Source organism: Euprymna scolopes, chromosome 45 (assembly GCF_053919585.1).
Source record: "Euprymna scolopes isolate OS-2025 chromosome 45, ASM5391958v1, whole genome shotgun sequence".
NCBI lineage: Eukaryota > Metazoa > Mollusca > Cephalopoda > Sepiida > Sepiolidae > Euprymna > Euprymna scolopes.
Window position 1 is genome coordinate 24174356 of NC_136526.1, and position 27132 is coordinate 24201487.

A 27132-nucleotide genomic window follows, 5' to 3' on the forward strand; every position below is an offset into this window, starting at 1 on the left:
TATTCAATATATACTTTAACTTATTTATTATATAGTTTAATTTATTAATTATATACTTTATTTTATTCATTATATACTTTAATTTATTCATTATATACTTTAATTTATTCATTATATACTTTAATTTATTCATTATATACTTTAACCTATTCATTATATACTTTAATTTATTAATTATGTACATTAACCTGTTCATTATATACTTTAACCTATTCCTTATATATTTTAACCTATTCCTTATATATTTTAACCTATTCCTTATATAATTTAATTCATTCATTATATACTTTAATTTATTCATTATATACTTTGATTTATTCATTGTATACTTTTACTTATTCATTGTATACTTTTACTTATTCATTATATACTTTAACTTATACACTATATACTTTAACGTATATATTATATATTTTATTTTATTCATTATATACTTTAACTTATTCATTATATACTTTAATTTTTTAATTAAACACTTTAACCTGTTCATTATATACTTTAACTTATACATTATATACTATAAGTTATTCCTTATATACTTTAATTTATTCATTATGTACTTTAATTTATTCATTATATACTTTAATATATTCATTATATACTTTAATTTATTCATTATATACTTTAATGTATTCATTATATACTTTAATTTATTCATTATATACTTTAATTTATTCATTATATACTCTAATTTATTTATTATATACTTTAATTTATCCATTATATACTTTAGCCTAATAATTATATGCTTTAATTTATTCATAATATACTTTAATTTATTCATAATATACTTTAATTTATTCATTATGTACTTTAATCTATTCATTATATACTTTAATTTATTCAGTATGTATTTTAATTTATTTATTATATACTTTAATTTATTCATTATATACTTTAACTTATGCATTATATACTTTAATTTTTTCATTATATACTTTAATTTTTTCATTATATACTTTAATTTATTCATTATATACTTTAACTTATTCATTATATACTTTAATTTATTCATTATATACTTAAATTTATTCATTATATACATTAACTTATTCAATATATACTTTAACTTATACATTATATACTTTAATTTATTTATTATATACTTTAATTTATTTATTATATACTTTAATTTATTCATTATATACTTTAATTTATTTATTATATACTTTAATCTATTCAACGTTGTTGGAAACTGATTCGAGAAATTCTGGTATCAGCAGAAGCTTGCATATATAGAGAAACCCCGCTAGCAACTTTCAGTAATGATATCGACATGGCAAAGTGTCGGCCTTAGTTGCATAGTTCTTATTATCGCTGCAAACGTATGGTGGCACGACTACCTTTTGCCAAGCAGATTAAAAAAAAAAGATCTCTTTGCAAACAGGAATTTTTAGCTCCAGTAGTTTTGATCAATGCCTTGGCCATCTTACTACTGTCACCAAATGCCTTTTCTAAGGTCAACGGGTCATGATTGTATGAGCCGAAAGAATTAACAATTAATTGAGATTTGACATTCAAACATTTACAAACTGTACACCTCATTCATGAGTAAAACATGTATGGTTGTCATACGCTGTTTTCACAATAAAATAATGTATTGATCTAATGTTTCTAAATCTCATTCATCTTGTTCCAAAATTTTTTTTTCAATTCTAGTTATTGTTTTTTATTATGAATAAGACATGTCTCATGGCGTTCATGTTTACTAAATTTCAATACTTCTACACATCTCTCTCCAGCTTTAATCTTTCCGAGTGGAAATAGTACAGAAAATGACCTGAGAGACGAGGACGATTTACCAGATTGGCCAGAAGGTACACGACTAAATGCGATGTGAGGATAATATCTACAGATCTGATGATGACTAGGACGAAAATGATGATAAACAGAGATTTTCATATACTATTTTAGACGTTCATGCAAAAACAATGATGAGATAGCTGATGAGGATCACACACACAGCCATAGGCCTTATCTATCTATCTATCTATCTATCTAATAGTGTCCTAGTTTAAGATTTTCGTCAATTTTCTACTAAAATAACTGTAAAATTTCACTTAATTCTTTAATAAGCCTCCACATCCAAATTGTTTTTACGATAACTAATGAGGGACCGATATAGATAAATTTTTCTTTTCTTCTTTTTCCTTCCCCTGATTCTGTCACATGGCAGGCTAAACAGAGGCACTAAACAGAGATGCCGTTTATGTAGCATTTTCTATTACATAACTCAATGAAAAATTAATATGCATAACAGCAAACAAACAATGAATCATAATCAGTGACAACAACACTGAGAGAAGAAGCAAAATGACCTAACGGGTCATGAGAAGAATGTCAAGCAAGAGAACCTCGTGGTTCACTAAAAAGCAATGAGCCAAAGTAATTGAATGAAACCCTTCATTTAAAAGTAAAGCCAGAACATTAACCCTGGTAAGAAATAAGTGTTATTTATGCTTTTTCTTTTAAGGTGACTATATGAAAATGTCTGCATTTATTACATACCTGTATCTACTGGATTTGTAAAAGGAGGAGGCGCAGGGGGAGGAGGCGCACCACCTGGTAAAAGAGAAATACATTTATTTATTGGAAAACACAAAAATTATTCTATTGTGTTATTAGTGGTTTTGAGATCTGGAAACAAGTGACAAGCCTGAGTAAATACTTTGATATCGGCAGACTGAAATAGTAATTGTCGTGAAATAAGCTGATATCTGTATAGTGATCGATAGAGTGCTAGAGAGAGGAAACTTTAATTGTTTCTATGTAGATAAAATTTAATTATTTCTATGTAGATAAAATTTAATTATTTCTATGTAGATAAAATTTAATTATTTCTATGTAGATAAAATTTAATTATTTCTATGTAGATAAAATTTAATTATTTCTATGTTGATAAAATTTAATTATTTCTATGTTGATAAAATTTAATTATTTCTATGTAGATAAAATTTAATTATTTCTATGTAGATAAAATTTAATTATTTCTATGTAGATAAAATTTAATTCTATTCACAAAGGACATAACTTGTAAATGAAAAAAATTGTCATAACGCTTTCTTATCAATGTCGAAATTCATACCAACTCACCTGAACTTATACCGTAATTCATAACAATGCCTATGTTCTCACAAACTCTTATAAACTCGACTCCCAGTTCTGTTCAATACGTCTTTCTTGTAGCCACTATTCCCCACACATGCAAATTAATGCCACATGCATATAAAGAACTCATCTACAGGTTTAAGTTTTTTTTTTTTTTCTTTTTCTTTCCCTGATTCTGTCACTTGACAGGCTAAACAGATATAATTTTCTATTTACTTTTCTTCCTGATTTCACTATCACACAAAAGAGACATAGTGATCGTATTTCTCAGTAAAGACGAGCGCCCACAGCCCACTTTGGAATGCTGATCATGCAGTGATAATAGTTGAAATCACCCTAAACTCCAGAGCCAAAACGGAAGAGCCATTGCTCAAAACAACGAGATATTATAAAAAGGCCGACTGGGAAGCTATCAGGGATCTCATTAGAGACGCCCCATGGCGAAATATCTTTTCACTTCCTGCTGAACAGTGCGCAAATGAGACCACTGAATGGTTCAAAACAGCAATTGAAGCACATGTCCCCATGCGGAAATTTTATAGCAAGCCCCACTCTCCCCAATGGTTTACTTCAACATGTGCAGCTGCCATCGCGCAAAGGCAGCATGCCTACCACAGATTTAACCGACATAAATCCAGTTCAAACAGACAGAAGTATATAGAAGCCAGAAGTAACTGTAAGAAAGAAATAGCGACAGCTAAGAGAGAATTTACTCAAACCACCCAAAAACGCATCGAAGCTCAGAAATTAGGAACTCCTCTATGCAACAATGAGGTTGTTTGCTAAGCAACCGAGAAAACTAACATGCTTGCCAGTCGGTTGCCTTCAACTCCACACTAGACTCTGCTAACCACCCTCTCCCGGACTTTCCTTTGCAGAAAGATGCTACACTTGATGATCTGAAAATCACCCTTTCTCAGGTGCATGCTATTATAAAAAATATTGACACTGCAAAAGCATGTGGACCTGATCTCATCCCGGTTGTGCTATTAAAAAAATGCTCTGCCGAAGTAGCTCCAATCCTCTCCAAACTTTTCAACAAATGCCTTAATGAATCTATTTCCTACCTGCTGGAAAACTGCTTCTGTGGTACCAGTTTTCAAGAATTCTGGCGAAAGAACTAACCCAGCAAATTACCGCCCCATTAGCCTCCTCCCACTTTTTGCCAAAATATTTGAGTCCATAATTAACAAAGCTCTAGTCCATCACCTTAGAGATACTAAACTTCTTATCGACCAACAATATGGATTTAGGCAAGCCCGTTCAACAGCAGACATTCTAACTGTAATCTCCGAGCGTATATACCATTCACTTGACAAAGGAGGGGAGGGTAGAGCGGTAGCTCTAGATATATCTAAGGCTTTTGATAGAGTATGGCACGAAGGTCTTCTCAGGAAAATGAGATCATATGGTATCACTGGAAGAATACTTAACATAATTAAATCCTTCTTAGATAAGAGAAAAATCCAGGTTGTCCTCGATGGCCGTACAACTAAACAATATGATATAAATGCGGGAGTGCCTCAGGGGTCTATCCTTGGATCTTTATTATTCCTGATATTCATAAATGACCTTCCTGACAAAATTGTCTGTGAGATGGGTATATATGCTGATGACACCACGCTCTATAACAGACACGACAGGAAAACAAATGAACACATATCTAAAGAAATGGCAGAAACACTAGAGGATGACCTCCAATCTGTAGTGGAATGGGGACATAAATGGATGGTAACGTTCAATGCCACCAAGACAAAACTGGTTTAATTCAATAATTACAAGAAACCTTCTCTACCATGAATAGCAATGGCCAAAGACTCTTTATCTGAAAGCACATCTTTTAAACTCCTCGGCTTAACGTTCAGGGGAAACATGAGTTGGAACAATTACATTGAGCATTGCTAGGACCGCTGCGAAAAAGGTAGATTCTCTCTACCGTGCTCAAAAGCTACTGACGCCTGAAAGTATCCTGTACCTCTATAAGGCCACTATTCGCCCATGTATGGAGTACTGTTGTAATATTTGGGCTGGTGCATCTGCTACTAGTCGCTCACGCCCAGAAAAGGTTCAAAAGAGAGTCGCCAACCCAATAAGTCCTGAACTATCATCTAAGCTTCATCCTCTGTCCCATCGACGCAATGTAGCATCCCTCTGCCTGTTCTACAAGTATTTTAACGGTGAATGTTCCAATGAGCTGCAAGCACTTGTACCCCCTCTATGTAAATACCTCCGACAAACCTGAAAAGCAGTAAAATCCCACCCCTTCACAGTAGAGATCCCTAGATGTAAGAGAGCCTTCTACTCCAATAGTTTCTTCCCCAGAACCGCTAGACTTTGGAACTCCCTGCCAGGTTCCTGCTTCCCCAACTGTACTGCCATGCAGAAGTTCAAGTGTAACGTGAACCGACATCTTGCTGCCCAACTCCCCACCTAGTACCCCTGTAGCCTGTGCCCCTAATAGTAGCCCCCTACATCAAAGTGGCAATGTGCCTTGTTAGGTGTGAAAATGTAATAAAAAAAACATTGGATAGAAATATCCCGTGTCTATGATGCCAACAGTAGGCAGTTCTCTATCCATTGTTTGGCAAGGGGCAACAGTGCCACGATACCTTGCCCTGGAATTCGTTTTTCGAATAGTTGTGAGATATGAGATATGATCCAACAGCAGTGATAACATCATAATGTTCTGTGCTCGTGTATAAACACTCCTCGTCCCACTTTGACTCCAGAACTCTCTGGCAAAATGACCCCACATTTATAGGACACATGGATCTTGTGTCTATTGCTAAATGAGGGGGAATCCACATCTCCTCTAAAATATTCAGATATCACTCTAGTCGTTGCTACAGTTGTAGTTGGTTCCTTTTCCTTAAGAAAGTGTCATGCTCGGGCCAATAATTCATGAGTTATTGCTTATGACCACAACCAACGAGTCGAGACGATGTCATTAGTTAGTTGATGAAGAAAAGGAACAAAAAAACAAAAACAAAACGCTGAATAAGACAGGAATGCTAGAGACCTATTTCCATTATACAAAGAATAGTAGATCCTCATAGATCAAATACGTGGAAGTACAAAATGCCTGTAAGGAATCTTTTTTTTTTTTTTTTTTTTACATAGGCGTCACCACTTATCAAGGCCGATAGGCCACTCAAGGATAAGGGTTAAAGAGTGTATAGTAGTCAAAAGGATAATATAGTAATCGATAGTAATGGAAGTTCGGTAAATTTGTTAACTTAAGTGGAACGGCTCATCAGAAACTTGTTCACGTTGGACTTGAAGACAACCATATTATAGACAGCTGGAAAGCAGGAAAACGAAGACAATTCCACAGGCATGCAGTTCTAAGAAAGAAGCTTTGATCATGGAATCTATGTTTAGGTTTAGGTACAGATAAAGAGTGAGGAAAATTATTGATAATGTTTTCAGCTAGTCGAGTGTTTCTTGTGAAAGTTTGGCGAGGGGGGACCATAGATTGAAGCTCAGTCGAACACTTTCCATGAAAATAACGATAAAGCAGAGACAAACTCGCAACATCTCTTCTGTGAGATAGAGGTTGCAGCGAAGATAAAAGGATAAAAATCTGAAGCCTACATGGTAGAAAATGGGACAAAGGTTAGGTGTAACGACACCAGTTCCATAAGAAATCAACGTCTTTTGAAAGTGATAATTAAACTTATGATAAAAAAGAGAATCATGTTTGTTAACTACATAGTGAAAGAATAAAAAATAATTTAACTGGCAACGCTTATATGATTAGATCTGGACAGGAAGATACAGACATGAGTGGTAATCGCTGTATTAACTCGATCAACTCTATTTACTGCGTTAATTCATATGTTGAAATAAAAGACAAAAAATATTTAAGCTAGCTGTGAAACTGAAGGAATGGATGTACAAGTTCCAACAGGAATGTTTTTCATGAGGGACAACTCTATGCTTAACACCGGTTCACCAGAAGGCTATCTTTTAGCTTACTCACAAGAATCAATTGAAATCAGTTTATGGATCTGTAAAAACGAATAAAAAGAAGGAATGGCCAAAAGTAATTGATTGAAAACCTTAAGATGAATATACAAAATGTCTACATTGAATTTATAACATACCTAGAACTGGTGCCATTACAGAAGGAGGAGGAAAAGCAGCACCTGGTAAAATAGAAATGCATTCATTTTTTTTTAAATTATTTAAAAATTATTTTCACTTCAAACAAAGCATATAGTCACTTGGAACATAAAGGGCTAAAACTTGAGATTATGTGTAACCAGGAACTGTGGGGAGTTGAGCAGCGAAATGTCCATTGACATGACATTTAAACTTCTGCAGATTAGTACAGTCAAGTGAGCAGGAAATCAGAAAATCTAACAGTTGAAGTAGAATTTTCAGCATCTCGAGACCTCAACATAGAAGATATGGGATTTTGTTGATTTGAGTTAATCGGGGGTATGTATATTGAGGGGACACAAATGCTATGAATTCATCAGAGCACATTTCAATTAAAGTACATGTAAAACAGGCTCAGCAATGTAATATTGCAGCGATGGAACTGAGGTTGGAGCTTGACCGACAGTGTGGAACCTATTAGAGTTAAGATATATTTTTTGGATGCTGTCTAAGACTGAGAGACTAGTAGTAAATGCACCAGACAACGATACTCCATGTGTGGACGAATTGTTGCTTTGTAAATATTTAAGATGTTCTCTGGTTTGAGTATTTTTGAGTATTTTTCTTGTATGGTAAAGAGAATCCACCTTTGTTCCTGGAATCTCTATTTAGGTTTAGGCACAGATAAAAAATGGGGGAAATTATTGATAGTGGTTTCAACTAGACGAGTGTTTTTCGTGAAAGTATCGTGAGGGGGGGCATAGATTGGAGCTTAGACGAGCTATTGTAGTTATTAAAGGTTAGTCCTAGTAGAATTAAATATTACCAACCATTTACGGTTATATTCCACTACCGAGTGAAGCTCATTTTCTAGGGTTAGGGTACATGTTTACATTTGTTTTCCCCTCATATATGGCTTCATCAGCAAATATACCTATCTCAGAAACAATTTTATCAGGGAGATCATTTAATATCATGGCAACTTTCTGTCTGATGCTATAAAGTTAAAGCCGGAATTACCTCTAATGATGCAAGCCTAGGCAGGTGATAAGGAGACATAGGTTTGCCCATTAACCAGAGTCTTCAAATTGTCGCAGGCAAAGTCTGAAAGTTTTTTTTTGTGTCAGGGTTTACTCCCTTAGCCTTAGCCTTTGCCTTTAGCGTCCACAAGGCAGTGGAGCTATTTACACATAGTTGGTGAAAATTTGAAAACATTTCCAATTTTGCCAAAAATAACGGAGATCCTCATTGTACTTTTACGATTGTATCAAAATGTAAGTATAATACATTAGGTATTCTTCTTAAAAAATTGATGAAAAGCCACACATATTACATAATGGTGAAAAGCCACACATATTACATAATGGTGAAAAGCCACACATATTACATAATGGTGAAAACCACACATATTATATAATGGTGAAAAGCTACGCATAATACATAATGGTGAAAAGCTACGCATAATACATAATGGTGAAAAGCTACGCATATTACATAATGATGAAAAAGGCACACATATTACATAATGGTGAAAAGCTACGCATATTACATAATGATGAAAAGCTATGCATATTACATAATGGTGAAAACCTACGCATATTACATAATGATGAAAAGGCACACATATTACATATTGGTGAAAAGCTACGCATATTACATAATGATGAAAAGGCAAACATATTACATAATGATGAAAAGCTACGCATATTACATAATGATGAAAAGACACACATATTACATAATGGTGAAAAGCTATGCATATTGCATATTGGTGAAAAGCTATGCATATTATATATTGGTGAAAAGATACATATATTACATAATGATGAAAAGACACACATATTACATAATGATGAAAAGCTACACATATTACATAATGGTGAAAAGCTACGCATATTACATAATGGTGAAAAGCTACACATATTACATAATGGTGAAAAGCTACGCATATTACATATTGGTGAAAAGCTATGCATATTACATAATGGTGAATATGCTACGCATATTACAATGTTGAAAATTGTAAAATGGAATATCAGGTAAAATAAAGGTTAAAGGAGTGAATTTCTAGGGCACATCAGCATTAATATCATGTTGCTTGGATGTACGGCCATCGAGGACAACCTTCATGTTTTCTTGTCTGGAAAAAATCTGATTCTGTTGAAAAGATCTGATTTTGTTCTGTTGAACATTTGTACAGAAATATGATAAGAATTTACATGGAAAACCCTTCGTGCCAGACCAAGTTTAAGGATATGGACATAGCCAGGACTATATGTTTAGCTTGCCTTATCCAATGCATGATATATGCGTTCAGTGATGACAGGTTAAATATCCGCAGTAGAACGGGTTGGCTTTAATTCATACTGTTATTACTCTTACTTAGTTTTTTCTTTGCATTTATAACATGCCTTAAGCCCTCTTAACTGTATTTAATTTATTTCCAAACTTTCAAACGTCTAACCCTCTCTCCTCATGAAAAACTTGTTCCCTATTCTCTTTAATTCATCTTTTTTATCCTATTTTTTTGCCTCATATACAAATTAATACCGTGCGTATATAAAGAAGCCTTCTACAAGCTTTTTTCTTTTCTAGTTTTTCCTTCCCCGATCACGTGACAAGCTAAACATTTGTTTGATTAGAATCTTCAATGCAAAACTGATGTGCCTTAAAAACGAACTAATATTGGATCATAATTAAAGACAACAAAACTAAAAGGTTTCAAGTGGAATCCTAATGACATCACAAGTTATGAGGAGTGACAATGCGAACTGCGTGAGCCTTTTTGAGTCTCACACAAAACACGCGTTCACATCTCAAGCTATATTACTTGTCATATACATACGCGCACACAAACATATGCACGCACGTCCACACATGTATATATATTCATGTTCGCGTATATACACACACATGCTAACGTACACACATGTACTCACATACACGCACACGTACGCACACATTGGCAACGTCACTTCCCCTTTCAAAGGAAATCCACACATGCGCAAAAGACCACCGGAAACAACTATAAAAGCAAGAGACAAGCTGTTTCCAGCTCTTTTCAATTCGGCTTCCGAGCTGAGATGTTCAACGAACCAGCCGCCTCCCATTCGGGAGGCGCGCGTCCGCACACGTCACGTCCCCTGCTACTGTATGTGGGGCAAAAAGCTAACAGACAGTACGTACACCTTATACGCTTTCTTGCTCCATGAACTGGATTGACATTCTCACTCTTTCTCTCTCTATATATACAACTTGTGCCTGAGAATACCTTCACATACCTGACTGCTAACAGGGTGCACAATTTTACTGATGTCAACCCTCTATCCTTTTCTTTGTCTACACGCTGGACTGTCATTCCCATTTCCACTACATTATTCACTCCTCTTCCCACGCGCGAAAAAACGATAGTGACCCGAAAGTGAGATGAACACAAATTTCCTTTTCCTTCTATACTACAAGTTCCGTAACAAATGATGGTTACACCCGAACGCAGACATGAACACGTGTTATACCTAAAACATTCATTTTTCAACAGTAAATAAACGACATGTTTATTTTATCCAGTAATTGAGTTTTGTTTCCTTCTTTCCATTCGTTTCATTATTTTTTTTTGTAACGGGATTGGGATATATATATCCTAGTCGTCTACAAGACTAATTTTAATACTTCTGTGTTTTATATATATATATATACCATATAATCTAGAATAGTATTCAAATATTTACAAAAAGCAACTGAAGTTAATTTCTACTGGGCAACACCGTTTCAGTACATCTAGGATCTAACATCTATGGTCCATTATAATAACAACCAGTGACAGCTCATGTATTTCGTTTCTCTGATTTCAATCTGGACATTATGAGAAACAATTTATTTAAAATAAAATAAGATTGAAATATTTTTACACATGTACTCGCATATGCGCATACATACGCGCACATGTACACACACATGGGCAACGTCACTTCCCCTTTCAAAGGAAATCCACACATGCACAAAAGACCACCGGAAACAACTAAAAAGCAAGTGACAAGCTGTTTCCTATCCTTTTCAACTCGCCTTCCACGGTGAGTGGTCGACAAACTATTTCACCCTTTCGGAGCGCGCTCGCCCACGCCACATGCTACTATATGTGAGGCAAAAAGCTAACAAACAGTACGTACACTTTATATGCTTTCTCTCTCCATGAACTGGACTGACATTCTCACTCTTTCTCTCTCTATATATACAACTTGTGCCTGAGAATACCTTCGTGTAGCTGACTGCTAACATGGCGCACAGCTTTACTGATGTCAACCCTCTATCCTTTTCTTTGTCTACATGCTGGACTGTCATTCCAATTTCCACTACATTATTCACTCCTCTTCCCACGCGCAAAAAAACGATAGTGACCCGAACGTGAGATGAACACACATTTCCTTTTCCTTCTATACTACAAGTCCCGCAACAAACGATGCTTACGCAGACATGAACACGTGTTATACCTAAAACATTCATTTTTCAACAGTAAATAAACGACATGTTTATTTTATCCAGCAATTGAGTTTTGTTTCCTTCTTTCCATTCGTTTCATTATTTTCTTTTGTAACGGGATTGGGATATATATATATATCCTAGTCCTCTACAGAACCCAGATTTTGACACAGAATAAATTATAATGTAAAGAACAAAAGATGAAACACAATCCGAAAAATTAAATTCTAAAGTAATTTTAATCTAATAAGAATAAGGTATTAAAAAGAGTCATTTGAAACCAAAACTATCCTATCCTTCTTAAGAGAAAAATCCAGGTTGTCCTCGACGGTCGTAAATCTAAACAATATGATATAAATACAGGAGTACCTCAGGGGTCTATCCTTTAACCTTTATTATTCTTGATATTCATAAATGACCTTCATGATATGGGTATATTTGCTGATGACACCACGTTCTATAGCAGGCACAAGGGGAAAACAAATGAACACATATCTAAGGAAATGGCAGAAACACTAAAGAATGCCCTCCAATCTATAGTGGAATGGGAACAAAAATGGAGGGTCGCATTCAATGCTGCGAAGACTAAGCTTGTTTCTTTTAATAATTACAAGAAACCTTCTCTACCTCCAATAACAATAGCCAAGAACACATAACCCGAAAGTACTTCCTTTAAATTCCTCGGCCTAACGTTTACAGGAAACATGAACTGGAATAGATATATTGAGAGCATTGTCAAGGCTGCCATGAAGAAGGTGGGCTCTCTCTACTGTGCTAGAAAGCTACTTATGTCTGAAAGTATCCTGTACCTCTATAAGGCCACCATTCGCCCATGTATGGAGTACTGTTGTCACATTTGGGCTGATGCATCTGTTTCTTGTCTCTCACTTCTTGGCAGGGTTCAAAAGAGATAGGTTCTGAACTGTCATCTTGGCTTCAGCCTCTGTCCCATCGACGAAATGTTGCATCCCTCTGTCTGTACTACAAGTACTTTAATGGTAAAACAGCTTGGTTAAGTTTATACTATTATTCCTCTTAGTTTTTCTTTGCAGTTGGTTCGATAAAAATATCTACATGACATTGCATTTATAACATACCTGGAACTCGTGGATTTGCAGGACGAGGATTAGCTACACGACGTGCTAAAAAAGAAATACATTCATTTATTGAAATAATGCCTTTAAATTATTAATATAAATTCAAATTAAATTAATGAATATTGAATATTTGTCAAGTTGTTCATCCAACGTTAATCATTATGTGTAGGTAGAATCGCAATTTAGCAAATTAATTAGAAGTTGTTTGGAAAATGACATAACTTGTCTTGAAAAGAACATAATTTGTTTTGAGAAAGACCTAAATTGTCGCTGTGTATTATTGATGAGTTTGTGATATGCAAACAAGTGCATCATTGTGATTTTCATTGCATAAAATATTCAGACATCTTAACTGCATCTTTTTCTGACACGTAAGAAGCAAAGTTATTTTTTGTCGAAAAGGACAGAACAAGTCGTAAGAAGGACAAACAGACAGACAATAAATTGGATCAGTTTTTTAAAATAGGCCTCAGCAATGAGATCATATCTGAATAGTAATCGACAAAATGCCGGAGAGAGGAAATTTTTTATTTCTTTGCAGATAAAATTCAATTCCATTCATAAATCAGACATGAGGACATAAAAAATGTATGTGTGTAGTACAACTTTTGAGACAGATGATAAGTGCGGTTCTAAACGACATTGGCTTGTGAAAACAAAGTGCGGTTCTAAACGACATTGGCTTGTGAAAACAAAGTGCGGTTCTAAACGACATTGGCTTGTGAAAACAAAGTGCGGTTCTAAACGACATTGGCTTGTGAAAACAAAGTGCGGTTCTAAACGACATTGGCTTGTGAAAACAAAGTGCGGTTCTAAACGACATTGGCTTGTGAAAACAAAGTGCGGTTCTAAACGACATTGGCTTGTGAAAACAAAGTGCGGTTCTAAACGACATTGGCTTGTGAAAACAAAGTGCGGTTCTAAACGACATTGGCTTGTGAAAACAAAGTGCGGTTCTAAACGACATTGGCTTGTGAAAACAAAGTGCGGTTCTAAACGACATTGGCTTGTGAAAACAAAGTGCGGTTCTAAACGACATTGGCTTGTGAAAACAAAGTGCGGTTCTAAACGACATTAGCTTGTGAAAACAAAGAATAATTTGACAGATGAGGGAGATTGACAGATAAGATCAAAAGATGCAGAGAGAACTGAATGTAACATGAGTATGAGATACCACATCGCAAAAACAATGATAAGATTTTGAAGGTCACACATGGGCATAGATTATCTATCTAATAGTTACGTTTCTACTAATGTAAGTTTTAACTTATTTATTTTTCTTAATAAACTTGCATTTCTACACAGATTGTTCTTACTTGTAACTGGAAAATAAAACTGCCAACCCTCATACCTATCAACATTAAATTATACCATAATTCACAATATTAACTATCAAAGTGTATGCTCTCTAACGGTTGTCAAAAACTCGACTTCTTCTTCAATTCGTCCTTCTTATAGCCACTATTCCCCTCATATGCAAATTAATGCTACATATCTATAAAGAACTCATCTACAAACAAATCTAAAAACAAAGTTTGTGTTTTCTTTGTCATACTTCTCAATCTTATCACATGACAGGTTAAACAGAGGCGCTGCTGTTTGTGTGAGTAGTATCTTCTATTTACCCCCCATTCTCCTGATATTACTATCATGCAAATGATAAGAGAATGGTGATCGCCTTTCTTAGAACAAACACCACAGTATGCTTGGGATAAGCCATTGATGGCCATAACATTCACTAGTTTCCTCCACATATGACAGCTATTTGCGCTGACTTTAGACCAGGAACATCCTGTGTTTATGTGTGCTGAACACTGCACATAATCAATTTTGATGCGAAAGACAGACAATTCTGCATTCATTGTTTTGAGGGTGATTACAATACCTTGTCTAGGATACAGAGATACCATCATAATGTTCTTTGTACTCGTGGATAAACATTCCTCATATTTCAACTCTGAAAAAATGATTAAGACCGCCCCCCGCCAACACACATTTATAACACAGAAATCTCACGCTTGTCATTAAGCAGGGAAGAATCCATATCACTAGTGGTTGCTGTGGTTGTAATTGGTTCCCTATCCATTAAGAAAGTTTCAATAACTCATGAGTTTTAATTCATTAATTCTGTGATATGCATGCATGGAAGCGTTCAAGTCAGTCATACCTACAGCAAAAATAAATCACTGCCAAGGTTGCTCTGGTAACGTCACATGTTGAGTCATTTCATTCAGAATCATGTGGTGTCAGATTGTCATCGATGTTTGGGCCCAAATCGATGGGGTTGTTTAGTATCGTGTCATGTCAGATTAAATTGTTTGGGACATGTGGTAACAATTTTTATCTTCTCTTCTCTCGTAAAACAAGTTATTTTGGCCATTTTAGCCTTTGACCCAAGCTCATACCATTATTTGATGGCAGTGACTCTAGTGAAATAGTTGGAGAAAGCTTAACTGATATATTAACAGATGGGGTGTAGCATCGCGTGCGTCATCCTGCGTATGATGTGTACCAGCAATTGCGTGTAGAAAAGCAGATTTTGATTGAAGCAAATGCTGTACACAACCTTTGCTTTGGATCCCTTTGCTGCATAGAAGCAGTTTACAGCACGCTGCCTGCAACCAGGTGAAAAGGTTGATGCATTTTTAGTAGAACAACAAAGATTTGTGCTTCTGTTTGGCAGTATTTAATGTGTACTCGTTGCTTGATTGCCTGACCATGCAGAACAACTATTACTATTAATCCTCCCTAGATCTGTCACATATGCTGGCACACGTTCGTGCCATTCTAAAGAACTGCACACAGTAGGCTGCAGTGGCTGCATGGTCGGCACAAAGCACACCTAAAGAAATAAATATTCCTGGGTGGTGTTATAATTTTCATGGAAAATTTTAAGGGAAGCGATTGTCTATTGGATAGTTAGTCAAAGGTGCTGGTGTCAAAGAAATATCATGTGTTATCCATGTTACTGGCGTGGGCATATTGCTCGATTTTGTCTGGGAAACAAGGAGCATGTTGAGAATTCAGCACCAATCCAATTCCCCAAACTCTTGTAAATGGATGGCGCATTGCTGGTTGTAACTGTCTTACATCAATGGACTAACATATACAGTCATTAGTCTGCAAGTCGTGCGGATGAGGAAAGTGACCATTGTACTCATAGCAAATGAAAGCACATTTAGCACTTAGAATAGGAGTGACGTAAGTTAATATTGATGCAAATCTGAGCATTGACATAGAAGTTTTAGTTGTGGATGGATACTTACTTGAATTTGATTTGTTGCTTGGGCTGGACGCAATGAAGCGGTTGTGAGGAGTAGCTGTGTCTAGTGCCAGTGAAGTAACTTTTCCACATTTCAGCACAACCAATTTGCTGCCATCACCATTACTAGATCTGATTTCTCCGCAGAGTTTGATAAGAACTTGGAAGTGGACTGCATCTTGGAAATGGGTGACCAACCTCCAATTACGTTGAAAAATAGACTTGCAGATTATCCAACCCCAGCACAAATTTGTGAGGAATATGATTGTGAACTGCAAATGTGAAATGATAATGACTGGCTGGTGCCATATCTGGAGGACAAACTCTACCCCTCCCCCAAGAGTCAAGGGTCTAATCTCCGTCATGACTGTTGTGCAGAACAGAAAGTTCGGTTTATTATGGATTATTGGCAGCTTAATGAGTACGTGGACGTGTATATATCCAATGCAGATGTTTGCTTACAAAAATTTAGAGAATGGTGACAGCAAAGACCAAACGTTGCAGTGCTAGATTTATGCCCAGCCTGTTTGCAAGTATATGTTGACAAATCTCTTTTCTTATATTGACAACATTTTTGTCAAGGAACATTTGGAGAAGTTTGGTCTTGCAAGACCTCAGAACAGCTATGACTGGCCGCAAGCATGTTGGGATTACGTATCCAGGAGGAACAAGGAAAATAGTTTGGTGGCGTGGAAGTGACCTTCCAGTAGTCCCTAATAGACTTACCTGTTTAATTGTATATTCAGTGCAGGAAACTGACTGACCATTTCTTCTTCTGTGGCTGGTTATGTGTCACCATGGCGTTTTTAAAATGAAAGGCAGACACTATGACAACTGGATGGGATAACGAAATGCAAGACCCTCGCACAGATTATCAAAGATATTTGTTTGAGAGTAGCCCAGGACGGTTCAGTAAAAGGTGACTGGTGTATCTGTGGAGAAGATGTTATAGTGTGGGTGGATGCTAGTTCCATTACCAGCGGTGTGGTTGTGGAAAGCAATAGTTCTGTGGTGGAAGACACAAGCTGGCTCTGAGCATTGCATGAGGACAAGCATACAAATGTGTATATCAATGGGTATACACATTGGCTTCGGAATATGCACTGAATATTGGTGTGAGGCATGTTAAGTTGTACAATATCAGAGCTGACCAACTTAGGCAAGTACCACAGTGATGGTGAAATGGAATTCTTAAAATGGCAGAACACAGATAACCTTTGTGAGCCATAGCTGCAGAACACAATATTTCTCAGTTACATGCAGTCCATCCATCCAGCAGACATCACGGTGTGAAGAGGACGTTGTACTTTGTAAAGTTAATCAACCCACTGAAGCTGAAGTGCGGATTGTGGTTAGGGATTGCGCAGAATGCTAATCCATAGATCTAACCCCAGTGCATTGGAAGCCAGATAGGCTTGAGGTCCTTAAAAATTGGAGTGGGGGTTGCTATGGATAAACCCATTATGGGACTCAGTTGTACCTAATGTTGATAGACTGTTGCCCCAGCCGTTTTGCCATCAGGAAGCAGTTGCACCAATAAGATTCTGCTAGTGTCATTTAGTAGTTGGAGATTGTGTTCTGTGAAAGGGGACTGCCATTGAATTGGAGCAGCTTTTTTTATGATTTGATATTTTCTGAGTTTACACTGATGTGGGGTGTGCCCATACGATTTTGGGGTACCCACATACCCTCAGAAAATGAAATAATTAAGAGGTCCCATCACATTACGACAAAAACACGGTGCACGATCTTGGAGGCAGTGTACTGGCACAACGTTGCACCTAAGGATAACAAGATGGCTATGATTGTATCTGTGAGTGTACAATACACATATAGGATCCTTGTCAAGGGCATCGATGAAGTGGTGATGCCCGACAATGCAGTTGCTAGTTCATACAAAGAAGGAGGTGCCGTTTGCGAGAATAATCTGTGAGAAACATGTACAACACAGTTCAGCACAGGTACGGTGACGAAAATCGACATTCGGTCTCAATTGATGGAATACCACGCCACATAAAGGATGTTGTTAAAATGTTTTTGCTAAATGTGGAGGGTAAATATTTGAATGCTGCTGCCCACCTTAGCATTGGTGACGCAAGGCCTGAAAGTGGGGGATCAAACAAGCTCCCCTAAAGGAGATCATAAACGAGAGGCCCCACCAGAAGTTACTGCATGGTCCAGAATCCATTCACCAAATGGCAATACAGCAACCCCAGTACTTTGCACCTGCTGATAGGACAGCCTCCTTAGTGGTTAATCCAAGGTTTGGGTCCCTGACTATCAGGCGGATAACGTCAGCCCAGATAAAACGTTTACCACCAGCACCGTTACTAGTGACATGGCTACAAGGATAGACATAGAAACAGAAAATTTCCGCCATTTCTGCCAACTGTTCGCACAAAATACTGCACACCTAGAAAACAGCTTTTTCTTCTCCCTTTGTCAGAAAAATCACTCATTAAAAAATGAGGACTGAGGGACAAATAAGGAGAAGCGAGAGTAACAGGAGCTGCCGATAACGCATCCACAATGTGTTGTCTACTCTCCATTCCACCACTCTTTATCTGTGCCTAAACCTAAACATAGATTCCATGAACAAAGCTTCTTTCTTAAAACTATGGTCGTCTTCAAGTCCAACATAAACAAGTCCTTGAGGAGCCGTTCCCCTTAATCCAATTTACCAAATTTCCACTACTAACGTTTTCTACGATATTGTCCCATTGACTACTGTACACTCTTTAACCTTTATCCTTGAGTGGCCTCTTAGCCTTGATAATTGGTGACTCCTATGTAAAAAAAAATATGGTAATGAAAATTTCTTTACAAGTAATTTCTAGTAGTAAGGCATAACGTATTAAGAAAATGCAGGACCAACTTTTGTTCTATATTATTGTTTTTGTTTTATTTTGTTTTTTTAATAGAATACGAGTTTTATTCCACTATATTTTTGATGTAGGTCCGAAAATTTTGTAACATGCTAAATGTTGTAAGTTTGGCTTTATTTTCATGTCTAAACTATTTTGATATAGAGGTATAGAGTTTCCATTTCACTGAAGCTGGACACGAAGGTTTCGGTCAATACGAATACATTCTTTTACAAATTTTACAAATTGAAAATGCGTTTCAAGGTCGAAGATTTATCTAAAATTAGAATATAATCTTTATCTTTTTTAAATGCAAAACCAGACGGACACCATTTTGCAGTCAACTGGTAAAATCTGACATGGTTTCAGTTGAAAGAAAATCTTGCAAATCATCTTTTTCAATCTGTCGTTGCTTTTACGGGTTTTCAAAAATCAGTTTATATCAGCAAAAATGCTGGTTTTATGTTTTTTTTTTTTTTAATGTTGCTACTGATTGTAAATTCCAATTCAACTTGTTTCTTTTTCCTTTCAAAATATATTTATCCGCAAAATGTTTGATGCAAAAAACTGAATTTTTCGCAGGAAACCAATTTTTCGATAAAATTAAATTTTCCAAAAGAAAAAAAATGTGTAAACCTTTTCACAAACCTTCTCCATTAGAACAACCCAATGCTACATATTTGTTAAGCATTTTTTAAAACAAAAACAATTCCAATAAATGAAAGTAATGCGTTAGCAAATATATGTAATATGGAATAATAAGAAACCAAATATCGCTTACGAAATAGAAAATCAAGAGAAATCACTCTTGATCGCTAATTATTCATGGCATTATTATTATTATCATCATCATCATCATTATTATCATCATCATTATTATTATTATTATTGTTATTATTATTATTATTGTTATTATTATTGTCATTATTATTACTAGTAGTATTATCATCACTATTATTATTATCATTATTATCATCATTATTATTATTATTATCATTATTATTAATATCATTATTATTATTATTATCATTATTATCATTATCATTATTATTATCATTATTATTATTATTAGTAGTATTATCATCACTATTATTATCATCATTATCATTATTATTATCATTATCATTATTATTATTGTTATCATTATAATTATCATTATTATTATTATCATTATTATTATCATTATTATCATTATTATTATCATTATTATTACTATTATTATTATCATTATTATTATTTTCATTATTATTATTATCATCATTATTATTATTATTACCATCATCATTATCAACATAATCCTCCTCCTCCTCCTCCTCCTCCTCATCATCATCATCATCATTATTATTATTATTATTATTATTATTATTATTATTATACTTGTAGGAGGATGAGCTGCACGACCTGCTAAAATAGAAATACATTTATTCATTAATGATATTCGCCCAAACGACAAGTTGACTGACAAAACAATAAAATTGGGCTCACGTGTAAGCTTATATCCGGACCGACAGCGTCCGAAGAGATGGAAGAGTTATTTCTATGCAGATAAAATTAAATTCAATTTACAAATTAAGCACTAGGACATAAAGATTATATGTGGGTAGGTCTGCTAGTACAACTTTTCGCACAGATGATGAATACGGTTCAAAACGATATTGGCTTATGCAAACAAAAAATTCCCTAGAATAATTAGACAGAGGATATTGAATGAAAAGATACAGAAAAAACTAATAATTTCATTAGGAAAAGAAAGGCAAGCCAATATGGTCGGGACAAATCCAACTGCAGAAGTTGCCGTAAATATGTCGCAGTGTTTCACCATTCGCCTATTAGGATTCCAAACCAAATATTTTGTCAGGGATTACTTTTAAACCAAGATATCCACAAGTCAATGGAATTATTTGCCCATAGCTGGTAAAATTAAAAAAAATATTTCCAATTTTGCCAAATATAACAGATCCTCATTGTAGTTATGGTTGTATGAAAATCGAAGCAAAATCCTTTAAGGATTCTTCTTTAAAAAATGGAGGAGAGACACGCAAATTATGTAACGGCGAAAATTTGAAATGGAATATCGGGTACAATAAAAGTCAAAGCAGATATTTTCGGGCCAAATCAGTATTAATATCATGTTGTTTGGATGTACGGCCATCGAGGAAAACCTGCATGTTTCTCTAGTCTAAGAAAAGTCTGTACATTTGTACAGAAATATGATAAGAATTAATTTACATGGGAAACCCTTCCTGCCAGACCAAGTTTAAGGATATGGACATATCCAGGACTATATGTTTAGCTTGCCTTATCCAATGCATGATATATGAGTTCAGTGATGACAGTTAAAATATCCGCAGTAGAACGGGTTGGCCTAAATTTATACTATTATTCCTCTTAGTTTTTCTTTGCAGTTGATTCTATAAAAATATCTCCATGACATTTCATTTTTATAACGTACCTTTAGCAGAACGAGGAGGCGGAGGAGGCGGAGGAGGAGGAGGACGAGCTGCACGACCTGCTAAAATAGAAATACATTTATTTATTAATGATGTTTACCCAAACAACAAATTTCTTGTTGATAGACAAAACAATAAAATTGGGCTCGGGTATGAGTTGATATCTGAATACTGATCGACTGCGTTCTGGAAGGGTGGAAAAGTTATTTCTATGCAGATAAAATTAAGTTTAGCTCATCCTGTCTTATCCAGTGTATGATATATACGTTCAGTGATTACAGTTAAAATATACTCAGTAGAATGGGCTAGCTGTGTTACAAGAACAGCAGCCTGTTCTTGTAAGTGAGTAAATATGAAATAGGATAGTCAAGGATTCGAAATTGCGAAGCTAGATTTGGAATTGAGAATTCCAATCATAAGTTAAAATAAATACAGAATGTTATTGAAAATAAGGAATGTGGAATTGCCATTGTTTAGCTCACACAAAATAGTTAGATATCTGTTTATTAAAAAAGGAATGTAATGATGAATTTTGTTTCTGTCATATAAATAAAGAATTTAAAAACGGACAATGGAAAATGTTATTTGTAAAGTGGGTTAAGAAAATTAGGTTAGAGGGTCGGCTTTGTAAGAAACACGTGAATAACAATGCATGCTTAAACACAGAAGCATGTCATGCCATGTGTCTGAGAGGCACGTGCTGGTTATGCAGTGACGTCATGAGTTATGTATCAGAATCAGGATCAGTCAGTTGGAAGAAGCGAGAGGTGTTGGACAGGAGAAGCTAGAAGAGTCATGGCACCTTCTGGGAAGCGAGAAGTTTTAGAGGTAACCATGTAAACAACTTTTAATCCCCGAAATACAGAATCATGTCCGACCGGTCGAAGAAATAAACGTATCATCATGTGTTTTTATAACTGCCGTCTGGTGAGGTGTCATTCTACCAAAACAAAGGGAAAGGGAAATTGTATTAATATGAACTTTGTGTTTATAAAAATGTACAACTGTCAAAACGTAAATGTCAAACTCACTTTCGGTCTATCTATCAATATATCATAAATCTCCTCTCATTAAATTACAGGCTTGGTTCTCCTGTAGTAATCTGTACCCTGGCTGTCTCGTTATATATAAGAACTCTCTCTCTCTCTCTCTCTCTCTCTCTCTCTATATATATATATATATATATATATATATATATACCCTGTCTCTATATCTCACCAATGTCTCCATCTCTCAACAATATGAACACTCACAATGAATATATATAATATCTAGCATCCAATAACATGATCACACACATGAACACACTAAGACTCTTACTAACATGAACAACAACAATATAAGTCGTCATCTAAATAAGAACAACGTAACATATTCTCATATTTGGTACCTTTTAAAATAACACCCATTACGTAACAGCTGTAATTCATACCGTTATACTTCTAACTTAGGTTTTCTTTGCAGATGATTCTATGAAAATGTCTCCATGCACGGCCTACTAATAAACATGGCCGTGTATCTTGCAGTTTTACACCGGTTTCTAACAAGCCAATGCTGCTTATTTCTATTATTGTCTATTTATCATCTGTAATATATTAAGAAAATTAATCATAAACTCATATATTTTAGGCAAAGAAATAAATTTTAATAAAAAAATTTGCAGTAATACGAAAACATAAATAAAGAAACTTAGAGCAGTACCTTGTTATATACTCGTGTAAATCAGACAAAGCGATATATCCCTCCTTGGAGGAAACAGAAATACTTGAGATGTCAAATATAAAAGCAGAAAATACAAATTTTTTATTCAATAAACTATTACGAATATTTTTTATTCAATAAACTATTACGAATATTTTTTATTCAATAAACTATTACGAATATTTTTTATTCAATAAACTATTACGAATATTTTTTAGTCAATAAACTATTACGAATATTTTTTAGTAAATGAACAGAATAATAATAAAAAAAAAACAGAAATATTTTTTGGGTGAGCATCAGGAAGAGTTATATAATGTATTTTGTCCCCTCGAATTTCTAAAGTAAAATATTAAAGACATTTACAATGGCGGAATGGTTGTCAACAACAACAGCCTTAATAAAAAAATCCAGAATTTATCAGTTGTAAAATACATCTACGTTTACTTCCGGACAAACTTTAACGACTGAGGTACTGTTTCTTTTAAGCCAGGTGGGTTGAATACCATTATTCCTTTATAAAGTTCATCATTTTCGTTTGCACCTATATAATCGCCATCATGAAATTCTGTTCCTTTTTGAGGATACATTTCATTCACAAATAAAACTCCTTAGAAGGATGACCGTTTTCCAATAGTGATTTGACTGCTGTAATTGATTCCACACCAATTGTTTGAATTTTTTCTAATAAAAAAAGATGAACGAGCTGCTAGAAAGACAGTATCCTGCCTTGATAGAGTTAAAAATAGCCTAGTAGGGGATGGGCTTTTCTCTTCCCTGCAACCTCTTTCTCGCAGAAGAGTATTGCGAGCGTCTCTGCTTTATCCTTATTTTCATGACAAGTGCTCTTCTGAGCGCCAATCTATGGTGCCCTACTTGCCAAAAATTCATAAGAAACACTCGTCTAGTTGAAAACACTATCAATAACTTCCGCCACTCTTTATCTGTGCCTAAACCTAAACGTACATTCCATGAACAAAGTTACTTTTAAGTACACACCTGTGGAACTCTCTTCCGTTTTCTTGTTTTCCAGTTGCTACAATATGGTCGTCTTCAAGTCCTGCATAAACAAATTTTTGATGAGCCATCCCCTTAAGTAATCCAATTTACCAAATTTCCACTACTAACGATGACTATGATATTGTCCCATTGACTACTGCATACTCTTTTATCCTTACCCTCGAGTGGTCTCTGGACCTTTATAAGCGGTGAATTTCTCTAGAAGTCATTATAAGAAACCAAACATCGCTTACAAATTTGAAAATCAAGAGAGATCACTCTTAATCGCTAATTGTTGTTGTTATTATTATTATTATTATTATTATTATTATTTCTTTACAAGAGGGGGAAGAGAAGCTGCACTGCTAAAAAATAGAAATACATTTATTTATTAATGATGTTCGCCCAAACGGCAAGTGTCTTGTTGATACAATAAAATCGGGCTCACATATGAGCTGATATTTGAATAATGATCAACAGCGTTCGGAGAGATGGAAGAGTTATTTCTCTGCAGATAAAATAAAAAATTCAATTTACAAATTAAGCACTAGGACATAAAAATATAATTTCTTTACTTTAACCATTCAAACAAACTTTGTCTTTTCGCCTCTTGTGCGCAACATGTTGGCTCCAGTAATTACCATACTAGTGCATTTACTTTATTTAAAATGAATGTAATAGGTTTGATTGAATTTACTTTACAAAAATATATACACGTATATGTATAATAAAAATTAAATGAAAAACGATGGGGTGTGAAAGGATAAAATAACTCCAAAAGGCAGAAAAAATGATTAAAAAAATATGATGAAAAAAGTTAGTTACTTCCACACACCGCGAATAACTTAGAAAAATATTACCCTATGTCAGTGTTTCTGTTTCGTAGAACAGTCTGTCATGGGAAGTGACTATGTTTATCATAATCAGGATTAAAGTTGTCTTGGATGAAACATTCAGATATGATCGATCTGTTCATTCACATAGTTTTTGACACTCTGCTATTTTTGTCAATGTTCTTGACCAAATCTTGATAATTTGAACTGGAGTGAGACTTTAGTGGAGGAAAATGAAATAAGATTGATTATTTGTCCTTTTAATAATAATAAAAACAAAATTCGAGAGGCCAAGATCCCATGAAAAGCAGAAATTAGACATCTTGGCTGATCTCTACTTCCAAAAATTAAACCGATACTTTTTCACTCAACTAGCTACACAAGTGATGACTTGGCCTACTTTTGTGTATCCCCCCACCCGTTTATTATATAAAACGTAATCTTTATGATGTTGAATCTCAAAGCTGAAATAAAATATCATTCAGTCTTAATGAAAACCAGAAATTAACAGGAAACAAGAAACGCTGACTGAACAACGACTTATTCTTCTTAATTGATTTTCTTTTCAGGTAATTATATAACAATGCCTACATATTAGTGAGCCGGATTACGAACTTTTACAAAATAAATTATAGCAAAGTACATCAATCTATCGCAAATAACATCGTGCAACAATGAAAATATGAAAAGTATCTCTTCAAAATCCAAGTTTTATTTGTCAACTTAGATGCTATATATGTCTAACACATAAAATTCGATAAACATAATTTTATTTATCAGATATATTTCCGTGCGTGTCTCGTAAGAAATGATCATTTGTTAATAATATTTTAATTTATACATACCTTTGTTAACTGCATTGCTAGTGAAACAAGCATTCGGGTCTGGGAAAAGAGAAATGCCTTTCTTTATTGACTTAAGACACACGATTCATGTCAAGTCGATTAGATAACAAAAAGAAAAAAGCACAACAAATTTATAAAATGTTTTGTGCTATTTTCTTCTTTACAGGAGGGGGAAGACAAGCTAAAAAAATAAAACGTTGTCAAATTGTAGAAAGGTTAACGGTGAAATACATTATTTATTTTTTTACACATTTAAACATACTCCTTCTTTGCCTATTAGTCAGGCGCAGAGATACTATCACAGTGATTCGACAGAAACACCCAGTGGTAGATCTTGTTTCTTGTCTAGGGCAATGAACGCCGTTTCCCCACTCCCGACACACCCCACCCCTAAAGCTGGACACTTGAGAATGCTTGAGTACCACATATGCCTGAGCAATTAGATTGGGTTGACCTTCCTCTGATGGGTTGAGGGTACCGGATTGACAGTTACTGGCTGCTGTTTCCGACTGGTAGTACAGGAGCCCTAACTCTTTGGTAGCGCTTAGAGCGGCTGTTGAATAATATCGGGTTGTTTGCAGTGCCATGGCGCGCATGGAAAGGGACCCTGCACTCATCCCCGGTGGGCTTTCCTGAGGCCACAGTCCTAGTTGATGGAGGGTCAGCTGATGGTCTACTTGTGATGCATGTGTGATATTCTGCATAACCTCCTGTTCGGCTTCCCCTAACCCAACTGAAACTCGTTAAAAAACATGATGACAGTACAATCTAAAAATAAGCTTAAACCAGGCTTAGGGTCAAACAAATCCAACTTGCCTCCTCCCTTGAGGCTTGCATTCACAAATATCCGTGGGCTTAGAACTAATTTAGCTGATGTCGAAGCATTTCTCCTAACAAATACCCCGGATATCCTAGCACTAAGTGAGACTAACCTACACTCCTCCATCCCCTCTAACTACTTTAACATGCCTGGATATCTCCCACTCTGCCGTAAGGACTCTGACAGACATATGCACGGACTTGGAGTTTACATTCGTAATACCCTTCCCTTGACTAGAGAAACAAACCTAGAAACGGATGATCAAGCCTTTATGTGCTTTAGACTAATCATGCAACACAACATTAGCTACTTTTACTTTCTCTACCGCTCTCCCTCGACCCAAGACTGCACCATAATAAACAAAGTATCTGACAGCATAGACACAGCACTCTCCTTCGACACTAGCGCCCAAGTACATGTATTTGGCGACTTTAATGTCCATCACAAAAACTGGCTTGGATTCTCTACTTACACAGATGCAGCAGGCAGCGCAACTCATAGCTTCTCTGTATCTCACTCCCTATCGCAAATTGTTACTTTTCCAACCCGCTTCCCTGATCAGGAAGAACAACA

At 35.3% G+C, this 27132-nt stretch overlaps 1 protein-coding gene across 4 annotated transcripts in view; it reads right to left on the bottom strand.

The window, feature by feature from the left end:
- LOC145269291 (uncharacterized) overlaps positions 1-27132 on the bottom strand; it is a 200957-nt gene that overhangs the window by 116667 nt on the left and 57158 nt on the right. For all 4 annotated transcript variants that reach the window (XM_080124976.1, XM_080124979.1, XM_080124978.1 and 1 more), the window contains exons 6-9: positions 21364-21423; positions 12786-12830; positions 7215-7256; positions 2509-2562 (exon numbers count right to left, since the gene is read on the bottom strand). In XM_080124976.1, the coding sequence (XP_079981102.1) occupies positions 2509-2562; positions 7215-7256; positions 12786-12830; positions 21364-21423 (201 nt within the window). The remainder of the gene's footprint in view (positions 1-2508; positions 2563-7214; positions 7257-12785; positions 12831-21363; positions 21424-27132) is intronic.